Source organism: Kogia breviceps, chromosome 7, assembly GCF_026419965.1.
Source record: "Kogia breviceps isolate mKogBre1 chromosome 7, mKogBre1 haplotype 1, whole genome shotgun sequence".
Taxonomy (NCBI): Eukaryota; Metazoa; Chordata; class Mammalia; order Artiodactyla; family Physeteridae; genus Kogia; species Kogia breviceps.
The window spans coordinates 15,531,279-15,553,692 of record NC_081316.1 but is presented as its reverse complement, the minus strand read 5'-3'; the positions used below and the strand labels follow the sequence as shown (position 1 = coordinate 15,553,692).

The 22,414-nt window shown below is 56.6% G+C and overlaps 5 protein-coding genes across 5 annotated transcripts; 3 read left to right on the top strand and 2 right to left on the bottom strand.

Annotated features, from left to right (window-relative positions):
* The first annotated feature begins 1,260 nt into the window (after positions 1-1,260).
* On the top strand, positions 1,261-8,638 carry SYVN1 (synoviolin 1). The gene is made up of 16 exons (XM_059069213.2): positions 1,261-1,615; positions 2,446-2,594; positions 2,816-2,908; positions 2,998-3,150; positions 3,280-3,328; positions 3,744-3,847; positions 4,480-4,606; positions 4,704-4,803; positions 4,881-4,946; positions 5,043-5,159; positions 5,254-5,417; positions 5,703-5,831; positions 5,929-6,081; positions 6,165-6,351; positions 7,183-7,334; positions 7,411-8,638. The coding sequence occupies exons 2-16, from the start codon at positions 2,463-2,465 to the stop codon at positions 7,515-7,517; spliced, it is 1,833 nt and encodes a 610-aa protein (XP_058925196.1). The 5' UTR covers positions 1,261-1,615; positions 2,446-2,462; the 3' UTR covers positions 7,518-8,638.
* On the bottom strand, positions 8,537-12,371 carry MRPL49 (mitochondrial ribosomal protein L49). The gene is made up of 4 exons (XM_059069253.2): positions 12,189-12,371; positions 11,022-11,166; positions 10,073-10,197; positions 8,537-9,963 (listed from the first exon to the last, which is right to left on the bottom strand). Exons 1-4 carry the CDS (start codon positions 12,264-12,266, stop codon positions 9,817-9,819), a joined length of 495 nt encoding a protein of 164 aa, XP_058925236.1. The 5' UTR covers positions 12,267-12,371; the 3' UTR covers positions 8,537-9,816.
* A 14-nt stretch (positions 12,372-12,385) lies between these two features.
* Positions 12,386-13,942, top strand: FAU (FAU ubiquitin like and ribosomal protein S30 fusion). Its single transcript, XM_059069254.2, has 5 exons — positions 12,386-12,536; positions 12,796-12,878; positions 12,963-13,107; positions 13,549-13,604; positions 13,769-13,942. Exons 2-5 carry the CDS (start codon positions 12,804-12,806, stop codon positions 13,892-13,894), a joined length of 402 nt encoding a protein of 133 aa, XP_058925237.1. The 5' UTR covers positions 12,386-12,536; positions 12,796-12,803; the 3' UTR covers positions 13,895-13,942.
* A 2,255-nt stretch (positions 13,943-16,197) lies between these two features.
* On the top strand, positions 16,198-17,586 carry ZNHIT2 (zinc finger HIT-type containing 2). Its single transcript, XM_059069236.2, has one exon. It carries the CDS (start codon positions 16,345-16,347, stop codon positions 17,545-17,547), a length of 1,203 nt encoding a protein of 400 aa, XP_058925219.1. The 5' UTR covers positions 16,198-16,344; the 3' UTR covers positions 17,548-17,586.
* Positions 17,587-17,743: 157 nt separating this feature from the next.
* Positions 17,744-22,407, bottom strand: TM7SF2 (transmembrane 7 superfamily member 2). The gene is made up of 10 exons (XM_059069230.2): positions 22,077-22,407; positions 21,462-21,658; positions 21,305-21,359; positions 20,700-20,894; positions 20,518-20,621; positions 19,200-19,319; positions 18,946-19,114; positions 18,661-18,741; positions 18,451-18,573; positions 17,744-18,134 (listed from the first exon to the last, which is right to left on the bottom strand). Exons 1-10 carry the CDS (start codon positions 22,123-22,125, stop codon positions 17,974-17,976), a joined length of 1,254 nt encoding a protein of 417 aa, XP_058925213.1. The 5' UTR covers positions 22,126-22,407; the 3' UTR covers positions 17,744-17,973.
* Positions 22,408-22,414: the final 7 nt, after the last annotated feature.

Genomic DNA, 22,414 nt, shown 5'->3' with positions numbered 1-22,414 from the left:
CAGGAGAGAGCCCAGCTGAAGACCTTACATGCGAGTCATCAGCAACAGGGCAGGGGTATTGAAACCACAGGAGCAAAGAGGATCATGCAGGGAAAGCAGACAGAAGTGGCCAATGTGGAGAGCATTTAAATAAAAGGAAGGGGACAGAGACATAGCTGGGGGGAAAGCAGAGGCATGTGTGGTCACAGAAGCTCAGGGAGGAGACTTTTAAGAAGGAGAAAGACGTTGAGTCAGGCAAGAACTGAAAGCTGGCTACTGGACGTAGTCACTAGAAAGTCATAGACGGCCTTATGGGGGAGCCAACTCAGTGACAGTTTACAAGCTAAACTGGTCAGGCCAATTCAGGTCAACAGGCGGTGGTAAAGATGACTGAGGTCAACGGTACGCGAATATAGGGTCAGAGACATCTGGTGCCAATCCCAGGACTTGTTAAATTTCTGAACCTCAATTGGTCCCACATAAAATGAGGATAGCACCACCTAGCTTATTAACTTTAGTGACTGATGATTAAATTAGATGATGGAGGAAAACGCAAGGCACAAAGTGGGTCCATTAGCTCCATTCTGTCAATGAGCCGACTGGGTTGGCTGCGAAGAAGACATAGACAGCCAAGACCAGGGGGAGCTGCGCCTTCGGCCCAGGACTGAATGATATAAGGACAGCAAAGCTGTAGGCTTGGGGAGGGGTGCGGGCATGCGAGGTTGAAATCCATCCCTTTGCACAGAACACTCCCATCCCAAGATTAGCCGGAATGAAAGGTCTGCCGTCTCCTCAGTCCCAGGCGCAGCTCCCTTCCGTAGCGCAACAAACGTCCCCTGGGTCAGACTCGGAACACCCGCCCACGGATTGCGCCTTTTCTACTCTGGGCCCACTCGGGTTGGACCGAGCCCTAGGCAACGCTACCTTCCGCCCCTAGCAACCGCCCACCTGCTTTTCTCTTTCTATAGGCCAGCGATTTTCCTTTCTTTTTCTTATTGGTCCGCGTAACTCTATCTTGAGCAATCAGTAGCAGCCACGGGGACCCAACTCACTCCACACAACTAGGGGGTGATCTAGGAGGAGACATATGTTTCTTTCCTGAATCCAGTTCTCTTAGAAAGCATCTGATTCGTCAAACTGTTGTGAATCCCCCTGGAATGAGTATCTAAGACACTTTATTTCTCTGAAGCCTGTAATGTCTGTCCCTTGCATACTCACCCCTCCAAATGGTACGGTCCGCACAATGCCCCCCCCCCCCCCCAGCCCCAATCCAGCCGCTTTGAGAATCCAACGCTAGGTTGAGTCCACTCAGAGGTGGAGACGATACCATCTGTGACTAATAAATAGGGAGTCTCTAATCCTCTCCGGATTGCCCTATTCCGCTTAGACCACCTCTCCCATCTGTTAACCGTGAGCACGAACCCCAGTTGGGTAGTGGGACTACTGTTCCCGGCACCACGGGGAGCGTGCTGCGCGGGCAAGGGAAGGCGGCACTTGGTACGATCCATTCCCCGCCCCGCCGGAAGTGAGGTGTCTCACCCCCGAAGTTCCGGCTCGCAGTGGGTGGGGAGTGTTGTTAACCGGAGTCGCCTCCGCAGTCGCGGGGTTTGAGCGGGCTCGCGGCGCTGGGCTCCTGGTGAGTGGGCCGGGGTCGGCCCCGGGTTGGGGTTGGAGTCGGGACCTGGATCTTTCCCCTTCAGGTCTCCGGGGTCGGCGCGCCCCCTCAGCCCCGCCGCCCGCTTTCGGCCTGTCAGCTGGCCGTAGACAGGCGCCCGCGCGGCCGCTCTCAGAGTCCCGGCCCCGCCTGCGACGCTCGCAGCTCCTGGCGTTTACAGGTGCGCGACCGTGGAGGCGACCCTCTCCGTCCCGCCCCTGCATCCTGACGGTCGGCCGTTTCTCCGGTGCCCCGAGTTGACACTGCCCCGGGGGTTGGGGAGCGCCAGGGTTCCAGGCTGACGCACCCCGCCCGCTCCCGCGGGGCGCGCGTCGGAGCTGCCCACCCTGGCGGAGCTGTCACCGGCGCTGTCGCCTGCCCGGCTGCGCCCCCCAGCGCCTTGGCTTCTCCCGGTCCAGGCCGCACGTTCCCGCTGCGGGAGATTTCTGCTTTTGCATCCCACTCCATCACCGTCACTTTAGGGGCACTAGGAGCAGTTCCCTCCTCCTTCGACTCTGTTGCCTTTCCTCATTCTTCCCTGGAGGCGGCGGTCTGGCAGGCGGCGTGGAAAGAGCCCTAGATTTGAAACAAGACTAACCCAGGCTGCTGGCCTTGCGTCAGTGTGACCACTTAACCCCTTTGAGTCTCAGTCTTCTAACTTGTAAAATGGGGGAGTATATGCTATTCTTGATGCGATGGTGGTGAGGAAGAAGTGAGGTTTCCTTTTCTTCCTCCTGTTTATTAGCACTGCGTCTCAGGCACTGTGCTAGGTGTGCACAGTATGGGCATCACACAGTTCTTTCCCCCTGCAGGTCCCTAGGCCAGGGCAATGTTCCGCACCGCCGTGATGATGGCGGCCAGCCTGGCGCTGACCGGGGCCGTGGTGGCTCATGCCTACTACCTCAAGCACCAGTTCTACCCCACCGTGGTGTACTTGACCAAGTCTAGCCCCAGCATGGCAGTGAGTTCAGGGCTCAGGGAGGGAGGAACTCCCTGGGAGGGGAGGAGGAGTCTGAGACAGGGGTGGGGCTAAAGGTCAGGTAAGTAGGAGACAAGTGAAGTAGCTGCCAGGCCTAACTTGGAACAAATTGTGATGGGGCTATGGAGAGGTTCCTGAATGATAAGCCCCGGACAGAGCAAAGCAGAAAGTGACCTCAAACCATAGCCTCTCCTCACTCCTAGGTCCTGTACATCCAGGCCTTCGTCCTTGTCTTCCTCTTGGGCAAGGTGATGGGCAAGGTGTTCTTCGGACAGCTGAGGGCAGCAGAGATGGAGGTGAGATGTTCATGGCTCCAAAGGTGCGGGGCAGGGAGCTGGGCAAGCAGAATGTCTGAGTTCCACATCATTCCTTGCCCAACCTCCAGCATCTTCTGGAACGTTCCTGGTATGCTGTCACAGAGACTTGTCTGGCCTTCACTGTTTTTCGGGATGACTTCAGCCCCCGCTTTGTTGCGCTCTTCACTCTCCTCCTCTTCCTCAAGTGTTTTCACTGGCTGGCTGAGGACCGTGTGGACTTTGTGAGTTGGGTCGGGGGTTCTCTGGAGCAGACAGAGGGCTGGAGGGCAGGCTTGTGGAGTGAGGGCTGGGTTGGGGACATGGGGTGAGCCCCAGCCTTCCTGATGGGCCCCCTCTCTCCTCTGCCTCAGATGGAACGCAGCCCCAATATCTCCTGGCTCTTTCACTGCCGCATTGTCTGTGAGTGAGACCCATGGGAGTGGAGAGGAGGGAGCTGGAGGGAGAAGAGGCACCATGAAGGACTGGAACATGAAAAGTCACTAACCGTGGACCTGTACCATAGAGCACAGGCTGCCCTCGGCCCTCAGCTGTACAGGAAAGATAATTTAGGAAGTTAATTTGCATCATCTCTGCCTGTTCCACTCCAGGGCTTCTCAACTGCCTCGCCCCTTAGCTCTTTGCCTCCTCACCTGGAGCTTGGGCCACCCCTAGGCAGAACTGGAGTTCCCAGGGGGCCGGGTTCAGTGGAGTGTGCCCACCTGGCTAGATGGCTGGGGCCGTGGTGGGCTTGAGGGTGGGAGCGGTCTTAGAGCAGGAAGTGGCTGTCAGGCCCTGGGCTGACCCCACCAACCTCCCATCTGGGGGGTCCCCACAGCCCTAATGTTCCTCCTGGGTATCCTGGACTTCCTCTTCGTCAGCCATGCCTATCACAGCATCCTGACCCGTGGGGCCTCTGTGCAGCTGGTGTTTGGCTTTGAGGTAAAACTGGCTTGGGAGGTTGGGAGGACAAGCCCAAGGTGGCACTGTTGTGCCCTGACAAACCTTTATCGAGCACCTGCTCTGTGGCCAGCCCGTGTGGGCCACCAAGGAGCAGCCATCAGTCAGCCCCAGCCCCTGCCCTCTACGCACTCCTAGGAGAGTGGGGACGGCACAGAAAGGCGCGTGTGGAGGAGGAGCCCTGACCTGGCGCTCAGGGAAGGCTTCCTGGAAGTTGGTGCCAGAGGAGCTGGCTGTGGATGGACAGAAGGAATTAGCTTGGTGGACAGCTGGGGAGGTGTGTCCCCAGCAGAGGAGGAACGTGTCCAGTGACAACAGTTCACGTCTGTTGAGTGCTTACTGTATGCCGGGCCCTGTGCTGAGCACTTGTATCAGCAAAACAACGTTGTTATAAAGAAACAGTTAATTCTGTCATTTACAGACAAGCAAACTGAGGTTCAGAGAGGTCTACGAGTTGCTGAAAGTCACACTAGCTAGTGAGTGGAGAAGCTAGGAGGACCCCGGCTGCGTCCAAGCCTGTGCTTGCACCGTGGCACTCCGCTGCGCACAGGCCTGGGGACACAGTGTGGCTGGAGCATGGGGCCTGTGTTCTTATGTCCGTCCCCCGCCCCCAGTATGCCATCCTGATGACTATGGTGCTCACCATCTTCATCAAGTACGTGCTGCACTCTGTGGACCTCCAGAGCGAGAATCCCTGGGACAATAAGGCCGTGTACATGCTCTACACGGAGCTGTTTACAGGTGAGATGAGCCTGGACCTCCCCTGACCTGCACCAGTGTCCCCAGCCCTGCCTACCAGGTCCTGTGACCTGCCGCTCTCTGCACCCCTTGCCCCCAGGCTTTATCAAGGTTCTGCTGTACATGGCTTTCATGACCATCATGATCAAGGTGCACACTTTCCCTCTCTTTGCCATCCGGCCTATGTACCTGGCCATGAGGTGAGCCTAGTCCTGCTCTGCCACAGCTCTCTCCCCTCCCCTCCGTCTCCCTCCTTCTACTGAAACTGTTTTTTCAGGCAGTTCAAGAAAGCTGTGACAGATGCCATCATGTCTCGCCGAGCTATCCGCAACATGAACACACTGTAAGTGGCCGTGTCCTACCTGCTCGCCCAAGCTCTGCCCCAGGTGCCCCTGCCTCCAGCTCTGGTCTTGACGTGTCCTCGGTCTGTCCTAACCAGGTATCCAGACGCCACCCCAGAGGAACTCCAGGCAATGGACAATGTCTGCATCATCTGCCGAGAAGAGATGGTGACTGGTGCCAAGAGACTGCCCTGCAACCACATTTTCCACACCAGGTGGACATGCCCTGAGCAGCCTGCACATCAGGGAGTGGCTTTGGAAGGCAGACCCCTTGGCACCTGCTAACTGTTGCCTGGTCTTGACCCCCAGCTGCCTGCGCTCCTGGTTCCAGCGGCAGCAGACCTGCCCCACCTGCCGTATGGATGTCCTTCGGGCATCGCTGCCGACCCAGTCACCACCGCCCCCTGAGCCCGCGGATCAGGGGCCACCACCTGCCCCCCACCCCCCGCCACTCCTGCCCCAGCCCCCCAACTGTGAGTGGCCCTCATCTGGCCATCCAGCACACTGCTGGGTTCTCGCCCCAGACTGGGAGTGGGAAATGCAGAGGTGAATCAGAGTCCCTGCCCTCGAAGCTCAGCCTGGGGCCGGGGGGCTGGTCACAGGAAGAGACGCAGATGATAGCGGTCATGTCTGATCAGTGCTGGGCTCAGAGAGGGCCCGTGGGAGCAGAGGACAGAGCCCCAACACCCGGTCCCTTGCCTGCGATTTGGTTCTATCTCAGTTTGGACCTTTTCTCACCACCCTTCCTCTCTCTGCAGTCGCCCAGGGCCTCCTGCCTCCCTTCCCTCCAGGCATGTTCCCGCTGTGGCCCCCCATGGGCCCCTTTCCTCCTGTCCCACCTCCCCCCAGCTCCGGAGACGCTGTGGCCCCTCCGTCCACCAGTGCAGGTGAGTCTTTTGGGTAGCATGCCAGCCAGGGCGGTGGAAAGAAGGGAAGCAGAGGCCCCTCAGCACAGATTAACTTCCTGTTCTTGCTCTTTTGCAGCCCTTTCTCGGCCCGGTGCGGCAGCCACAGCCACAGCTGGTTCTGCTGCCTCTGCCCCAGCACCTGGCTCGACCTCCACCCCTGACGCCGGCCCCGCCCCAGGCTTCCCCTTCCCTCCCCCCTGGATGGGCATGCCACTGCCTCCACCCTTTGGTAAGCTGGGCCGCTCTTGGGGTTGTTTTGGGAGGTGGGGGTGTGTCAGGCCCAGGCAGCCCAGGCTGAGCCTCTCTCTCCAGCCTTCCCCCCGATGCCTGTGCCTCCTGCCGGCTTTGCTGGGCTGACCCCAGAGGAGCTGCGGGCTCTGGAAGGCCACGAGCGGCAGCACCTGGAGGCCCGGCTACAGAGCCTGCGCAACATCCACACGCTGCTGGATGCCGCCATGCTGCAGATCAACCAGTACCTCACCGTGCTCGCCTCCCTCGGGTACGTCTACACGGGGGCCAGGGTGGGCAGCAGGGGTGTGGGGCTGCCGAGAAGGCCCCAGCTGTGGTTCTGGGCCTTTTTCTCCCCTGCCACCCTGTGAAACGTGTCGATTCAGGCATTCTATCTGTAGGCACACCCACGGTGTCGGGGTTCTTGCTGCCTTTTTATCCTCCCACTGTAGAAGGCCTGTCTGGATCTAAGGAGGAGTGGTGTGTATTAGAGAGCTATCTTTGAATCTTGTCCTTTTATATAATTCCCAGTACTTTAATCACGTATACTCTCTTGACACAGGGTGACACTTTGACTGGGAATCACTGCCCCTGATCAGAGACAGCAAATACAAAGTCACTTGGAGCCAGCTTGGCCCAAGTTCAAGTCCTGATCTTATTACTCACTTGCTCTGTGACCTTCATTACCTTATTTGAATAGAGTTCTAATTCCTGTTCGCAGGGGATATATACAGAGTGCCTGGCACCCAGCAATGTCGGTACAGACTTGGAGGGGAGCTTGAGTCTGAGACTTGCGTGCTTTGTGTGTTAATTCAGTGCACTGTCTTAGTCGGTACTCTGGAAGGTGCCTGGCATCTCAGAGTGGCAACTCTGCAGTGTAACAGTGAACAAGGCCAACGGTCCCTGCCTGCAAGTGGTTTACAATCAATCTGTGGTATAGAATTCCAAGAATTCATTCAACATGTGTTCAGTCGTGGCTGCCGGTCACTGGGGCTGCGAGGCACATCGGCGCTGGAGTGCACCCTGCAAGGCTCACGGAGGGCAGAATCTCTCGAGTCGTGCCAGGATGCCAAGGCCCTCCTCTTGTCCCTTCTTTTCCTAGGCCCCCCCGGCCTGCCACCTCAGCCAACCCCACTGAGGAAACTGCCCCTACAGCTGTCACTGCTGCCTTCTCCACCAGCACCCCCAGCTCTGAGGCCACCACCCCATCCCTGGGAGCCTCCCCACCAGCCCCTGAACCTGAAAAGCCTTCAGGTAGTTGCGGTCAGCCTACAGTGGGGTGGGGCAGGGGACTTCTCTGGGTTCCGCTTCTGGACCTCTCTGCCCCCAGCTCCTGAGTCAGCGGGCACCGAGGAGCTGCCTGAGGATGGGGAGCCTGACGCAGCAGAGCTCCGCCGCCGTCGCCTGCAAAAGTTGGAGTCCCCTGTTGCCCACTGACACTGCCCCAGTCCTGGCCCCTGCCCCCACTCTTGAGCAGTCATCGCTGGAACACGTCCTGCCACCAAGTGCCAGCTCCCTCTCTATCTGCACCAGGGAGTAGTAACCCCCAGCTCGGAGACAGAGGAGGTGGCATCTGACCGAGCAGAAAGAGGCCTGAGGCCCCAGTTGACTCCAGCCCTTACAGTCCCGGGCAGCCATGGGGATCTTGGGTCAGTTCCAGCCTTCCTCTCCAACCCTTGAGCCCTGTGTTCTGCTGGGGCCACGAAGGCAGAAGGTGCAGTGTCTGAGAAGCCCTCTGACCCCCCTCCCCGCAACCCCTTTCTGGGAGAAGGGGAGCCCCTCCGAGCCCCCCTTGTGTGTGGAGTCACGCTGCAGTGCCGAACAGTATTAGCTCCCGATCCCAAGTGTGGACTCAAGGGGCTGGAGGTAGGCCAGGAACTTGCTCCCGGGCCCACCCACCAAGACTGGTACTGATGTCCTTTTCTTACCCGAACTCCCCAGGAGCCCTTTGTGGTGGTAGCTGTGCCCCCTTGTGCCCTGTGGCATTTCCATGTCTTACCGGCAACCACACAACTCAGGGGAAGGAATGTCTGGGGTGGAGGAGCAGCCGGCAGCACTGAAGGGCCCTGCTCTGCCCCTCCCCCCCAGGCCCTTTTCTCCCTGCAGTTTGTCCAAGGTGAGACTGTCCCTGGTCTGTGCAGCCTCACTCTAGGCTGAGGGCTCTTGTGGCTGCTTCTGAACCACTGCAAGCCCCAGAACCTACAGAAGGCAACTTCTTAACTTACAGAATTTTTCTTGAGTTTAGAAGAATTGGAATTACTTCCTTGCTTCTGTCTTTTGGCTTAAATTTTGTCTTTGAATTTGAATGCTTGACCCCGGGAAAGGGGAGCAGGAGTGCCAAGCTCCCTGTCTTTCCAGTTTAGAAAAGGCTCTGGGCCAGGTGGGGACGACAGGAGCCAAGGCGTTGCCTGCCCCTGTCTTTTGCCCCTCAGTGTTGTATTACAGGAGTTGCTGGAGACAGTTTCAGATGATTATTTAATTTGTAAATATTGTACAAATTTTAATAGCTTAAATTGTATATACAGCCAAATAAAAACTTGCATTAATGACTGGTGGAACTGGTGTGATAGGATCAGTGTGCCATGCTCCTTTTTCTTAACTCAGGCCGTAGACTCGAGAGTGGTGTGGAATCTCCAGGAGTGAGGGTTTATTTACACAAGCCAGCACTGTTCTTAGGCACAATGTTGAATCTTAAGGTATTAGGAAGATACACCCATTTTACATATGAAGAAACTGAACCCCAGAAAGGTTAAGTACCCTGCCTTAGGTCAGAGCAAGTAGGGGAGCCAGGCTCTGAACCCTGTCTTAAGCCAGCTTGCTGCTGAGGTGGGGTGGGAACTCAGGCCTTTGGCCCTTGTGACTCCCAAGGATGGGGCAAGTGTGAAGGTTCCTTGGCTGGGGTGGGATGGGATGGCAGGGACAAAAGGTCAGCATCTTCCTGCCTGCAACCCCCCTGTCCAGCCTTGATACTAGGTCAGCAACCCGGGAAGGATGGCCCTGTGCTGGGCTGCTAGGAGCTCTCAAGGAGCCCCTTGTGGGCAGACCATCTAAAGCTAATCACTTAATTTGCTGGAACTGGAAACCCAGTCAGACCCAACTTAATATGGAATGGAACAGAGGTAACTGGCCATTTTGCCTCTCCATGGGTAAAAGGAATGAGCCGAGGGGCTGACGTGCACTACGCTTGCGGCTGAAGACCTCCAGGACACACGTCTGAGTCATGTTGTGCTCTCTGTAGCCTCTACCAAGTCAGGTCTGACCTAGAGCAAGGGCTCAGGGATTTTTTTGCGCAGTGAGGGTCTGCGGGCCAAGGAAGGACGGACCGATGCCCAGTGGGTCTGCCCTGTGCTACCCTCCTGTAAACTGGGCTGGGCTACTGCTTCCAACAGAGGGGCAGTCAACAACCTCTACAGCTTCAAAAGCTGAGTCCAAGGAGCTCCAATGAAGGGAAAGCAGGAACATGCCAAAGTAGGGGGGCAGAGGAATTAATGCTCCCCCCTAGCTTGGCTGTTCCTGGTGGGTCTCCAATATTAGACTAGACAGCCCTCCCCCAGTGCTGGCACCTATACAGAGTCCCATTTCCTCCTTTATGCAAACAAGGCCTGCTGCAAGGCCCTCAGCCCTGGTCTCTGTAGCCCTTTCCCCTAGCTGCCTCAACAGCCACTCCCCTCCTCCGGAGATCCCCGGCACTGCACTTGCAAGGGGACGCTGGTCGTGCAGGCTGCTCAGCTGAGCTTCAGAAGCCCTTCTCCAGAAGCCAGGCTTTGAGCTGCTGATCAAAGTAGCCTTTGACCCGAAGGGTACCTGTCACCTCATTGACCTGGGTGATAGGTGTCTTCCCCAGCAGCGGGCTCAGAAAATCTTCCACATCCTTCTGCAGGGCCTGGGGGAAGATGATGAATCAGGCCTGGTCAGACTTTTCCCTCTAGAGGGTTCCCATCCCTTCAGCCCTGAAAGGTCAGAATTGGACCCTCACCCACCCACCCACTTACCCAAATGTCCCCCTCCACCTTCCGGATCACAGTCATCTGACGGTTTCCATGCGTGATGTCCTTGTAGACTGGGATGTTGTGCATACGAGAGCGTCGCACAAAGTAGGGCAGGTTGGGTGGGGGGTCTATGACAGAGAGGGACAGTGATAAGTCAAATGTTCCCAGACTTCATCTCACCTCAGCCAAGGCCTTTCTCCTCAGAGTGTGCAGGGGGTCAGTGAACCTAACGGCAAAGCCACCTCCAGACTTCAGATCAGGAGACCTGCTCTTTCCCTAAGTTCAGAGCCAGGACCAGCTTGTTCACCCTGGTACCTCAAGGCCCAGCACAGGCCTGACACCAGAAGGTGCTCAAGAAGAAATGAGGTCAGGGCTATGCTTCCCGGGATCTTTGAGTCCCCCTCTGGAGCCAATCCTTGCCCTTCTCCACTGGGTAGGGGAGGCTAAAATCAATCTCTGGCACAAAGGGATGGGGGTTTATAAGAAGTGAACACCTACCACAGGCTGGGCTCTGCATGACATGCTTTATGTGCTGAGCAGATGATCTCTATTTTGCTGAAACTGAGGTTGGGAGAAGCTAAGTGACTAACTCAACCATACTGGCAATGGACAGCAAAGCCAAATTTGGACCCAGAACTGCCCACCTCCCAAGCTGTGTTCTCAATATGGCCGGAGGTGGAGGTAGGGGTCCAAATTATTGGGTCTTCTCTCTGTGCTTCACTTTTCCCACATGGGAAGACCTCACCCCAGTAGTGTGGATGGATGGGTACTAGCAAATCAGGTCTCCGATCCTGGGCCCTTTGTTGAATGTAAGACAGATGCTAGCTCTGAGAAATCTCAACACAAGTCCTGAACCCTCTGGGGAGTACAGAGCCTCAGCCAGGGCAGATAGACCTCTAGGGAGCAGGATGTTACCCTGCAGCTTTCAAGCCATCCCCATCACCCAGCTCACCTCTGGGGGGCTGCCAGCCACTAGGAGTGGGATAATGTTCATGCTTTGGGGGCTTTGGGATGCTGGTCGGCGGTAACAGGCGCTCCACAAAACGGTATTCATCCACAGACTCCACGAAGCTGGGGTAATCAGGAGGCCCCTGGGTCTGGCTCCGAGGGGCGAAAAAAAAAAAATCTCTCCATCAGCACACCCATCCCCCACGGCCCACCCGCCACCCCAGAATAGGGAGAACTTCAGTTAAGTAGAAAAAGGAAACATGACAAGCAAAGAGAATAGTATAAACATAAAAGGCTGGAGGTAGGAAAGCACCAGACTTCAGTTTGCCGGGGTGCAGGGTACAAGTGGGACTGAAAAAGAAATTCAGGAACTCGGAAGGGCCTGCTTCTCTTAGGATTTTTGTGGGACTCAAGTGAGAAGTGTGTGTATACATCCGAAAAGCTGAGTAACTGTGACCAATACGGCATTTTTCAGTATTTTAAAGTTTCCTGTGAAGATTCTACTGAAATATTCTAGTTCTGGGTTAGGCTCTTTCAGCAATCATGATAATTTCCCACTCACACTCATTCGAAGTGACCCTCCCTCACCTGGAATGTTTCGGCCTCATATGGACACCACCAGGCACTAAGTGCTTACACGTATTGTTTTCACTTAATTCGTTTAATTCGACAAGTTAGGTATTTTATTACCCCACTGTGTACAACCAAGAAAGATTAAGACATTAGCAAACAATCTATCTAAGGTCACATTCCGGAGTCTGTCCTCCCATACTTCTCCCAACAGATACCCTGGACTCCTGATAGGCCCCAGGGTTACAAAGAGGATGAGAAGATGAAGTGGCCTATATATCGTGAGTCCTAGGTTCTCAGAAGTGTCACCAACGATCTGAGGCCAATTCCCACACTCTGGTACGGTTTCCCCTTCAAAAAACTAGGCCGCGAGAGTCTATGTGCAGCACCTCCCAGTTCTAACTAACTCAAGTTGTCCTCCAATCATATTTCAAGCCCCACACTCCGAAACGCGCTCCAGGCCCTGCCACCTTCCCTGTCAATCTTTTATCTGAGCTCAAGAAAAGTGCCCCCTAGGTAGGGACGCGGTTTTTAGACTACAAGAAATACAGTGAGCCTCCACCCAGCCCTCTGCCCCCAGCTTCAGGCTCAGCGCTCTCACCAGTCGTCGCAGTCCGCAGCACGGCGGGACACCGGTTCTCCAGCCCCGCTGCACAGCCCGAAACATGGTAGCTGCCATCTTGAACTCCCCCGTACACTCGCTTTCTGCGCGCGCAACCAGCCTGGTCCCGCCCCTTCCGGCTCGCCCTGCCCCCGGGACCGAGAGAACGCCTGCGCAAAGCACAAAGAGGCGGAGCCAGGAGGCCTAGGGCGGTACTAAAGTCAGAGGCCTTGGCGGTCGCTCAGCAGTGACGTGGCACGCAGCAGGCGGCGAGGTCGTGCGCGCCCTCGCTCCTTCCTCTTTCTCGACTCCATTTTCGCGGTAGCGGCAACGGTTTCCGCGGTTCAGGTAAGGTTTGTGCCACGGATGGATCCGAAGGGCTCGCAGGTTGGCCGGGAGGTTAGAGGACGCGGGAAAAGCAGGGGAAGAAGGGCTGTTCTGCCGGGCCAGTCCCCGTCTGACCTCCCTGGTAGGGCCGGCTTTACCCACGAGAGACCCCGAGACCAGCTACTTCTCGGCGCCGTCGTCCCCGGCCCGCCACCCATTTCCTGACCCTCCTCTCGCCCAGAGTATTTCTTCTCTTAAAAACCTCCCCTTTTTTTTTCAGTCGCCAACATGCAGCTCTTTGTCCGCGCCCAGGTGCTACACACTCTTGAGGTGACCGGCCAGGAGACGGTCGCCCAGATCAAGGTAAGGCTCTTTGGTGCTCCTTGGGGTCTTGTGTTTTTCATCTTCGCCCGCCGCGGGAACGCTGAGTTTCGTTTTTCCCTGTAGGCTCATGTAGCCTCGTTGGAGGGCATCGCTCCAGAAGATCAAGTCCTGCTCATGGCAGGCACGCCCCTAGAGGATGAGGCTACCCTGGGCCAGTGTGGGGTGGAGGCTCTGAGCACTCTGGAAGTAGCCGGCCGCATGCTTGGAGGTGAGTTGGGGAGGTCTGTGTTTTGAACTGCTTTGTAAGCTCATGGGTGTTGGGTGTGTGCTCAGTCCCAGGTGGTTCTTCCTGTTTACCTCTCTGAAAACGAACTTTTGAGAGGTCCATGGGAGACTGAGCCAGAGTGTCGTTCTATTTGTCACTTACTAGATAAGATCCTTGTCCGTGTCCCAATTTACTTACTAAAATCAGGAGGACGGACCAGATCTCCAAAGTGCTCTTTGGGTCTTAAGGTCAGTAGCTGGAAAATTCTGAAGTGACACCCCGGAATGTACCAGACTAGACATTCTTAGAATTCAAATCTCTGTGACTTTGTTTTCATTCCCTGTTGGGTCCATCTTGTCTTTAAACTTGAGTTGAGGGAGAAAGGGTTCTGCTGGATGGGGCCTTCTTGTTCTAACTGCTTGCTGTCCTCCTTTCCTATCACAGGTAAAGTCCATGGTTCCCTGGCCCGAGCCGGGAAAGTAAGAGGTCAGACACCAAAGGTAAGTGAGAGTATTAGCGGTGTTGTTTGGACTTTGTTTTCTTCTGGCACAGCTAAGCCAAAACCCTTGGCTCTTGCCCTGTTTGCTTTCTCCCTTCCTGGCGATGAACCTGAGGGAAGGCATGGAGGAGGCAACCCAGGTTTCATCATCCCTCCTTTTTCCAGGTGGCCAAACAAGAGAAAAAGAAGAAGAAGACGGGCCGGGCCAAGAGGCGTATGCAGTACAACCGGCGCTTTGTCAATGTTGTGCCTACCTTTGGCAAGAAGAAGGGCCCCAATGCCAACTCTTAAGTCCGTTGTCATCTTGGCTTTCTCTAATAAAGTCACTTAGCCCAATCATCTCATTGTTTCATCTTCATGTGCAGAGCGTCAGGGAGAGATGTGGCTTCTAAGGCTGGTGGTATGAAGAACAGTGAGGCCTCATTTTGGTTTTCTTGGCAGTGTCGAGTCAGCAGCTTGGCAGGGATGTGTGGGTGGAGGTGAAGGAGTGGTAAACTATCAGAAAAAAAAAGCTTCCTGTGAAAATTGGTAATTGGTAACCATAAATGCCAGCCCTTCAGATGGAGAGTTGAGGAAAATTCCAATCCCAATGCCAAATAACTTGATAGTTAACTTCCAAATATTTTCTTCTTTTTGTTCTTTTTCTTTTAAACAGAAGATAGCAGGAACCATCGTGGTGGGGGAGGTTTTATAGTGGCAGCAATGAAGAGGAGATATTGATTGAGTAGAAGGTGTATCAGGGAACACCAGTCTAGCATTTCCCTGCATCTGGAACCAGCTGTGGCTTTAGTAGAATCCAGACCAGGAGTCTGGTCTGCCCCAGCTTCAGAAAGTATTGCCTGATTACATTAGTACTGCAGTGATTTTGTTTGTTCTGATTACCTGATGGGACTTGCTAACCTAATCACAGGTGGCGTGGCTCAGTTGATTGTTTCAGTGTTCCCAGAATTGGAGTTCTCGGGCTGATTCAAGTTTCCTCCTAGCAGCACGTGCATACCCGTTCATTCATTCTGCTAAGCCTTTTGAGCCTGCTGGTTCTTGGAATACAGCATACTATGGGGTAAAGACCTTGGGCTCTAGACTTGGACTGCCTTGAGTTTGGATCCTTGTTCCATTTATTCACTGGCTGGCTGACTTTTTTGGGGCTGTGCCACACAGCATGTGAAATCTTAGTTCCCCAACTAGGGATCGACCCGGGGCCCCAGCAGTGAAAGCGCCGAGTCCTAACTCCTGGACCACCAGGGAAGTCCATTGCCATCATCTCTTGAGAGTTGCTTTGAGGATTTTACGGAAAGTGCTTAGATCAGCACCTGCCCTCTAGAAAGTGCACAGATATATTGGCTATTTTTGAGTTCGACAGTGAGCTTCTTAGAGAGACATTGGCCCCCATCCCTTTTAGGAGTTTAGAGTCTTGTGAGGAAAGCAAGGAAATTATAGTTACAAGTGTTAATGGCCTCAGAAAGTAAGCAGGGTGCTGTAATAAAAGGGAGTGTGACAGGTGGACAGATAACTATCCTAGGGGAGGTCACTGACTATGGGATGTGTGAGACCTGAAACAGGAGCTGATCAAGTGGTGAGATGGTGAGAGTTCCAGCCAAGAGACCTGTGTGCAAAGGTGTGTGGCAGATCCTGCAGGGTCTTGTCAGATGTGGAGAGGAGTTTGGTTTGAGTCCAAGTGCAGGTCAGGGTTTTAAGCAAGGGCCTGATGTGTTCTAACTGGTGATCTAGTATTTTCTCTGGCTGACTTTTCTGAAGGGCTGGCAAGAAAAAAGGAAACCAGTTAAGCTGGTGTCATCCAGTTGAGCAAGTAGCTTAGACCACCAGTGGTGAAGGAGATGCAAAAATGAGCAAGACTCTTCAGATCCATCCAGATCTTGGTAGGGAAACAGATGATCCAAACTGAGATAGAGACAAGGTATTTCGAAGGCAGAACTGACTAGAGGTGGGGCTGGGTATGAGTGAGGTGAGGGACCAAAGAACCAGAGCTTACTTTTAGGGGTGCCATGGATCGAGGCTTTACAGTGCTTGGCACAGTTTGTGAGTCGTCACTCGTACTCTACCACAAACTGTAAGTTCCATTAGGGCAGGAACCTCATCTCATTTTGCTCTTCAGTGTGTTTTCGCCGCCTAGTGTGAAGTTTGCACTTCAAAGTTGGATAAGGAAGTCAAGCAGGAGCTCAAATATTTGTTAATGCTCCTTTCTTCTCAAGAGGGGAAATGCCCCCAACACACCCAGTCTAGGCTAGGTACCCCACCTTGGCCGCCTTCCACTCTCCCCTTTGTCTGTGTCCCCTAGTAGAATGGCTGCCCCTTCAGCGTAGGGACGCCTCATCTCCCAAGGGCTTGACACAATTAGTGGCCCAGAGTAGATTGTTAGCAAAGATTGGGTTTTGCCGCAGCGCTTTATAGTGCTAAAAAGGCAACCACTAGGGGGCGAGCTGATACCGGCGAGGCGTCCACCGGACGCACTTTCCCTACGCTCCCACCGCGCAGGGCCGGGCTCCGCCGAAGCGCGGGACTGAGCTCGTACCTCCCCACCGGTTCCGGCGCATGCCCAAGGGCGGCTCAAGAGAGGGGTGGGGCTTGGCTTCCGAGTGTGGGCGGAAAGTGACGAGAGTCCTCGAAGAGCTTTGACTAAGCGCTCGGTCGGCCCCGCAAAGAGGCGGAAGTAACCGAGAAGCGCCGGAAGATTCCGATCTGCTGCCCTGGAGCGTTGCGGATGGTGTGCGGCGCCAGTTGCCATGGAGCCGGCCGGGCCTTGTGGTTTCTGCCCCGCCGGGGAGGCCCAGCCAGCGCGCTACACCTGCCCTCGCTGTAACGTGCCCTACTGCTCGCTGCGGTGCTACCGGGCGCATGGCACCTGCGCCGAAAACTTCTACCGTGACCAGGTGCTGGGAGAGCTGCGCGGTCGCAGCGCCTCTCCCAGCCGTCTGGCCAGCGCCCTACACCGGCTGCGTCAGCAACGTGAGACCGAGGAGGACGAGCCCGAGGACGCAGGCCTCAGTTCTGGTCCGGCGCCCGGCGGCCTCTCAGAACTCTGGGAGCGGCTGGCCCCGGCCGAGAAGGCGGCCTTCGAGCGGCTGCTGAGCCGAGGCGAGGCCGGGCGGCTGCTGCCCCCGTGGCGGCCTTGGTGGTGGTGTCGCGGCGTCGGGCCGCGGCTTCTGGAGGAGCTGGGTGATGCCCCGGGCTGTGACGCCGAGGAGCTGGAGCCGTCCCCTGCGAGGACGCCACCGGAACCCGAGAAGGATGAGCCTGGGGCTGCCGAGCCAGTTCTCGGAGACGTCCCCGGGGCCTGCCCTCCCGCCGTGCCCACCCGGATCCCCACGCTGGCCAGCCTGAGCAGGGGCCGGGCGTCACCGCTCGTGCGCTTCCAGCTGCCCAACGTGCTGTTCGCCTACGCACACACTCTTGCCCTGTATCACGGCGGCGACGAGGCACTGCTCTCTGACTTCTGCGCCACGCTGCTCAGCGTTTCTGGAGTCCTGGGCGCACAGCAAGTCTTCGCCTCTACCGAGGAGGCCCTGCAGGCCGCAGCCCACGTGCTGGAAGCAGGCGAGCATCCCCCCGGACCCCTGGGCACACGGGGTGCCATGCGCGAGGCCGCCCGCATCCTGCTGGGTGAGGGCCTGGCCAACCAGAAAGGCTACACATTGGCAGCACTGGCGGACCTGGCACAGACCCTGGGCCGGGCCCGGAAACAAGCTGTGGCCCCTGAGGAACGAGATCGCCTCTATCGGGCCCGAAAGAAGTGCCAGTTCCTGCTGTCTTGGACCAACGAAAATGAGGAGGCCCTCACACCCCTGGCTTTAGACTGCGCCAGGGCCCACCGAGCCCACACTGTGGCAGCCGTGGAGGTGGCAGCCCTCACTGGGGAGCTGGAGCAGCTTTGGGGAGGCCCCCTGCCACCTGCCCGTAGGACTCTCATTGAGGAGCTCCTTGGCTGAACTGGACACTCTTTGTCATTAATAAAGCTGTGACTGATCTGCCCTGTCGCCAGTGCCCATTTCTGAGGGACAGCTGTTGTGCCACCCACCCCCAGACGCTTAGGCCCACAGACCACCTGTCAGCTTCTCCCTGGATCGGGGCTGATCCAGCCAGTTTTTAAACAACGTGGCCGTAGAAAGGGAGAGAAGCAGCACCAAGCGTTCCAGATGTTTATCCAAGGAGGAAGAGCAGCCCCCCCACTCCATTTTGGCTTCGTTTTCCCCTTTTGCTCCAACCACCTAACAGGCTGTTCATCCCTGCCTGTCGGAGCTCCGAGCAGGGTAGGGTTGTAGGCCCTTGAGTGCCAGGTGAGTCCAGGCTCCTGGTGCTGGGTGTGCTGGCAGCTGGGTGGGCACGTGGCCCGACCTGGGACACGTGGAGCTGCTTCAGTAGATGTAGGGCACGATTCGGTAGGGCACACGCCGGCAGTATGCGTGCCAGGCCAGCCCGTACTTCTGCAGACATTGCTGCTCATCCCGGGCCTCACGGTGTACCAACAGCGCAGTGAAGTAAAGGAGGTAGAAGTAGGGCAACAGGTGGGACACCCCTGTGGGAAAAGGGTTCTCTCTGACCACTCAGCCAGCCCCCCAGTTCACAAAGGTTTCTACAGCTAATGGCTCACGGGGCCATCAGGGCTCCATGGTGAAAGGTCCAAGGTCTGCAGGGAGTGCTGGCATGCCAGGCTGTCACAGAGGTCTGGCCCAGCCATACCCTGAGTCCATCCCCAGCTCCCTGACTACTCCCTCCACTGGGGTGGAACCCTGTTCATTCCACACCCAGACTGGGCATCCTGTGCTGACCACTCCACCTCTGCCCCTCACACACTTAACGGCCCCTGGTGTGTGCCAACCCAAACCACTCACCGCAGGGCAAGGACCAGGCCAGAGCCATGATGAGGTCTCCAAGGTAGTTGGGATGGCGGACCATACCCCACCACCCAGACACCAGCAGCCGTCGTCCTGTGGCTGTAGAGATGGTCTCAAGGTCTGGGGAAAGACACATAGTGGGATGGGGGCCCCCTGGAAGTCCAGCTGCCCGACCTCACTTCATGGCACCCCAGAAACCCAGCTCACCAGCCACTCTGGGATCAGAAGGATTCTTCCGGAAGGTGTTTTTCTGAGAATTGGCTCCACGGAAGATGTAGTAACCAACAGCTGGGAGAAAGCGTGAGCAGGCAGTCAGGGGCCTTCTCTGACCCTGATCAACTAGCCACAACCTAGACTCAGTCTGTCAGGAGACCCAGGACCCAGCCCTTGGCTTTAAAGAAGGGTGTGAGGCTTAGCACCTACCTAGTGGGTGCTGAATAAATAGTGAATGAATGAAAGGGGGAGGGAGAATGCTGCCCCTTCCTGACTGACCATTGATGAGGCAGATGACCGAGGCCAGGGGCAACCCCAGGGGCTCTGGGTGGTACAGCAGGAACTGGGCCTGCAGGCTGTAGGTGAAGGGTACCCAGGCGAGGTCCCCAAAGGCCAGCATGAAGCCAAACCCGTCATGTATGATGTCCATGGTGGTGAGGACCGCCTCCTGCAGGGACAGGATGCAGACACACTGGCGTAGTCCCCACGAGGTCCTCAGGCACCCTCTCCTCCCTAGCCCAGTCCTGCCTCACCTCGTGCCAAAGGGCATCACCCACATACAGTAGCTGGAAGCCATTGACCAGCCACATGGCCAGCGAGGGACTCCCCCGAAGTTCTGCTTCCTGCATCAGCAAGGCCAGGTTGATGAGGACCTGGGGGTTACACAGAGGGTGAGACAGGGCAGTCTGTTCCCAGTTCATCTCCACAGAGGTGGCAGCGCCTGGAAAGGCAGTGGCCAGCCTGTCCCCTTCTCTCAGCTGTCCGTCACTAACTCTCCAGGCCTTTGCTGAGTGGCTCCGGCCCCTGTACCCAGGGGCAGAGAGACTGCACTGGACCACCTCCTGACCTGTTTTCTCTTGCCGTGTCCTGTAGTGTTCCCTTTGGGAGAGCACTGTAGGGGCGACTGCATACTTCAGGCTTGAGAGTTAAAACAGACCTGGTTTTGAATCTCGGCTCTGCCACCAGGGCAAGCTGCTTACCCTCTCTAAAGCCTATTTTCCCCACCTCCATGTAGAAAAGGGAGATAGTCATGGACCATTATGTGTGTGAAGCACTACGCGCCTAGTAAGTACTCGATAATGATTAGGTGGCAACCAGCCTATACTGAGCACCCCCATTCTGGTAGCACTGGGCTTGAGGCTGTCAATCAGGTTACCACCTCTAATCTCACAATAATCTTGGGAGGAAGCTCTTACTTTATCCCATTTCACACATGAGGAAACAGCCTTGAAGACTAGATCTGTGATGGGTGCCCAGCACTCCTCCCGTCTCTGGATGAGATAGTTTCCAGGGTGACAGGGACCTTGCCCAAGAAACCCTTCAGGAAATCTTGACCACAGTCCAGTATGGGTGATTATAAACAAAAAAACCACAGTTGGCCTGTTTTCAAGGCTACCAGTGACAGGTTGCTAAACCCAGTGACCAGTTTGAAGTTCTGTACCGCTTTGACCAGCAAGCAGCACAGGATCACTCTCTTCTCCTTTTGCACTTGACCGCTTTATTTAAATTTGCACTTGCTCTCCTAACTCCCTCGCTGCTTGTTCTCCATATAGCATTTAGCATCCCCTGACATGCGATACATATTTTACTTATTTTTTGTCTGTCTTTCCCACTAGAATGTAGGCTTCATGAAGACAGAGATTTTTTTTCTTTCTTTCCTGGAACTTCTCTTTCTTTTGTCTCCCAGTACCTAGAGCAGTGCTTGGGCACACGGTGGACTCAACGGATATTTGTGGAATGAATGATTAATGATTTATGTCAGCACAATATTGGCCCTGCCCTGCCCAGGCACTGCTCACCCATCCCACCCCTCCTCCTGGCTGCAGGCCCACTTAGCCATGCCCAGCATACCCAGCCGATGAGGCCAGGCCGCAGTTCGCAGAAATATTTGAAGTCAAAGGAGCAGATGCGCGGGTTGAGCTCCCGTCCCAGGAAAAAGTCGTAAATGGGATTGCCTGGAGAATAATGGAGGGTGAGGTGCAAGCAAGCACCCCCATCTGCCTCCATCCACACCCTACTGGGACTCCTCTCACCTGAGGTCCCCCCGGGTGCCAGGGCAGAGGCAGGGGCTACCAGAGCCTTCAGATAGAGAAGGAGGCTGAAGATGAAGGCGGTGAGGGTGGCCGCAAAGGCCAAGGGCAGGAGCATTTCCGGGAGCGCGCTCAGGGGCAGCCCGGCTGACACCCCCAGGCCCATCAACAAGGCTGTCAGAACCAGGGCCTGGAAGCCTGAACCACAGCACACAGTGAGACCTGGGGATTGCGCCCCTCCCCCTCCGCCCCACCCCCAAATACACACACACACACACACACACACACACACACACACACACACACACACACACACATCCTAAAGCCCAGGGAGGTCGCAGACCTTGTCCCGAGCCATTAGTCAGACACTTTAGCTTTCGGAGGGTCACCCCAGCCACTTCTCTGGTGCATAGAGTGGTAGCAATGCTGGAAGTGGAGGGAGGAGGGGTGTGGAGGGAGCCAGTGGAACCCCCTACGTCTGTCCTGGGCGTAAAAGAGGCACAAAATTGAAATTGGGGTCGCGGGCTCATCTCCACAGACCTCCCCACCGGGCCTGGGGCTCCACCCCCATCCCCGCAACTCCGCGCAAGGACCCAGCCCCCAAGCACCGTTAATGGGGTAGCGCAGTCGACTCTTGTCCTTCAGTTCCTGCCCCTCGGCCACCTGTGGGCACAAAAGGGCGCTAAGGGTTGAGGGTGTCTTTCTTCTCGCTGAGCCCCCTCTCTCCGCCCGCCTCCCCCGCGCGTCCGCGAGCCGAGCCCGCACCTTGCGCGCCGGCAAGAGGTAGAGCGCCGCCTGCAGGCCGAGCCAGGTGAGACACAGCAACAGCGCCCACGGGCTCCACAGCTCCTCGAGTTCCGGCAGGTAAGGGGGTGGGCCCAGGAGGCGCGCCGGGCCCGAGCGGGCTACCAGTAGGAGGTGGAACATGGTGGCGGGCAGCAGCAGCATCAGTGCCGCAGCGCCTGGGGAAGGGGGCAGTCGCGTCGGGGGTCCGTTCTCCAACTCTCCCGGACCCCCACAGGCGCCCTGTCATACCCAGGGCCCCCTCAGCATTCCCATCGCCGTCTTCCACATCCCGTTCTCAGCCCTCGGCCCCCTTCTCTGACTTCTGTCTTGGTCCCCTCGAGGATCCTGCTCCTGTTCCACCGAGTCCGCCCGGTCCTCCATGCCACAAAGGCCCTGCTCTGCAGCCGCCAGAACTGGTTCCTCCTCAGCCCCCTCTCCTGACACTTCCCCGCAAACTCCTAGATCCTCTGACTCCCGATACCCCTCACAGCCTTTCATCCTCAGATCCTGCCCCCACCCCCGCTCATAGCTCAAGCCTCCAGTTCTCCCTCGCATAGCTCTGGCCCCGAGTACCCCCTCTCTCTGCCCCATTACCCAGGGGTCCTCCGAATTCCAGCTCGACCCGGGAGCCCTGAGGGGCCATGGTCTCCTCCGCTCCGCCGGGGGGTGGGGGCTCTCAAAAGTCCGTCAAGGAAACATAGCCCACCCCATCCCCCAGGAGATGGGCTCGGTGACGCGGAGGACCCAGCCCAGCTGGGCTTGCACCTGTCTCTGCACCGAGCATAGACAGCGACCGCTTTTGTCCCGAGGTCTTTAAATGGACCCGCCCCCGACCCATCCTGGGCCCAGCAGGTCAGCCAATCATCTCTCAGGGGCGAGACCAACAGGACCGCCTCCAAAGCCGCCTCTGTAGTCTCAGGCTCACAGCTCCA

Excerpts from the sequence above, each read along its gene's own strand:
- TM7SF2 (XM_059069230.2), bottom strand. The coding sequence starts at position 22,125 with ATGGCCCCTCAGGGCTCCCGGGTCGAGCTGGAATTCGGAGGACCCCTG. Across the intron at positions 20,622-20,699 it reads GGCACCCGGGGGGACCTCAG|GCAATCCCATTTACGACTTT; the intron begins GTGAGAGGAGTC and ends ATTATTCTCCAG. Across the intron at positions 19,320-20,517 it reads GGCCTGGCCTCATCGGCTGG|GTCCTCATCAACCTGGCCTT; the intron begins GTATGCTGGGCA and ends TGTAACCCCCAG.
- SYVN1 (XM_059069213.2), top strand. The coding sequence starts at position 2,463 with ATGTTCCGCACCGCCGTGATGATGGCGGCCAGCCTGGCGCTGACCGGG. Across the intron at positions 2,595-2,815 it reads AGTCTAGCCCCAGCATGGCA|GTCCTGTACATCCAGGCCTT; the intron begins GTGAGTTCAGGG and ends CCTCACTCCTAG. Across the intron at positions 3,848-4,479 it reads AGCTGGTGTTTGGCTTTGAG|TATGCCATCCTGATGACTAT; the intron begins GTAAAACTGGCT and ends CCCCGCCCCCAG.
- FAU (XM_059069254.2), top strand. The coding sequence starts at position 12,804 with ATGCAGCTCTTTGTCCGCGCCCAGGTGCTACACACTCTTGAGGTGACC. Across the intron at positions 13,108-13,548 it reads AGCCGGCCGCATGCTTGGAG|GTAAAGTCCATGGTTCCCTG; the intron begins GTGAGTTGGGGA and ends TTCCTATCACAG. Across the intron at positions 13,605-13,768 it reads TAAGAGGTCAGACACCAAAG|GTGGCCAAACAAGAGAAAAA; the intron begins GTAAGTGAGAGT and ends TCCTTTTTCCAG.
- ZNHIT2 (XM_059069236.2), top strand. The coding sequence starts at position 16,345 with ATGGAGCCGGCCGGGCCTTGTGGTTTCTGCCCCGCCGGGGAGGCCCAG.
- MRPL49 (XM_059069253.2), bottom strand. The coding sequence starts at position 12,266 with ATGGCAGCTACCATGTTTCGGGCTGTGCAGCGGGGCTGGAGAACCGGT. Across the intron at positions 10,198-11,021 it reads TGGCTGGCAGCCCCCCAGAG|ACCCCCCACCCAACCTGCCC; the intron begins GTGAGCTGGGTG and ends TCTCTGTCATAG. Across the intron at positions 9,964-10,072 it reads AGGTGGAGGGGGACATTTGG|GCCCTGCAGAAGGATGTGGA; the intron begins GTAAGTGGGTGG and ends ATCTTCCCCCAG.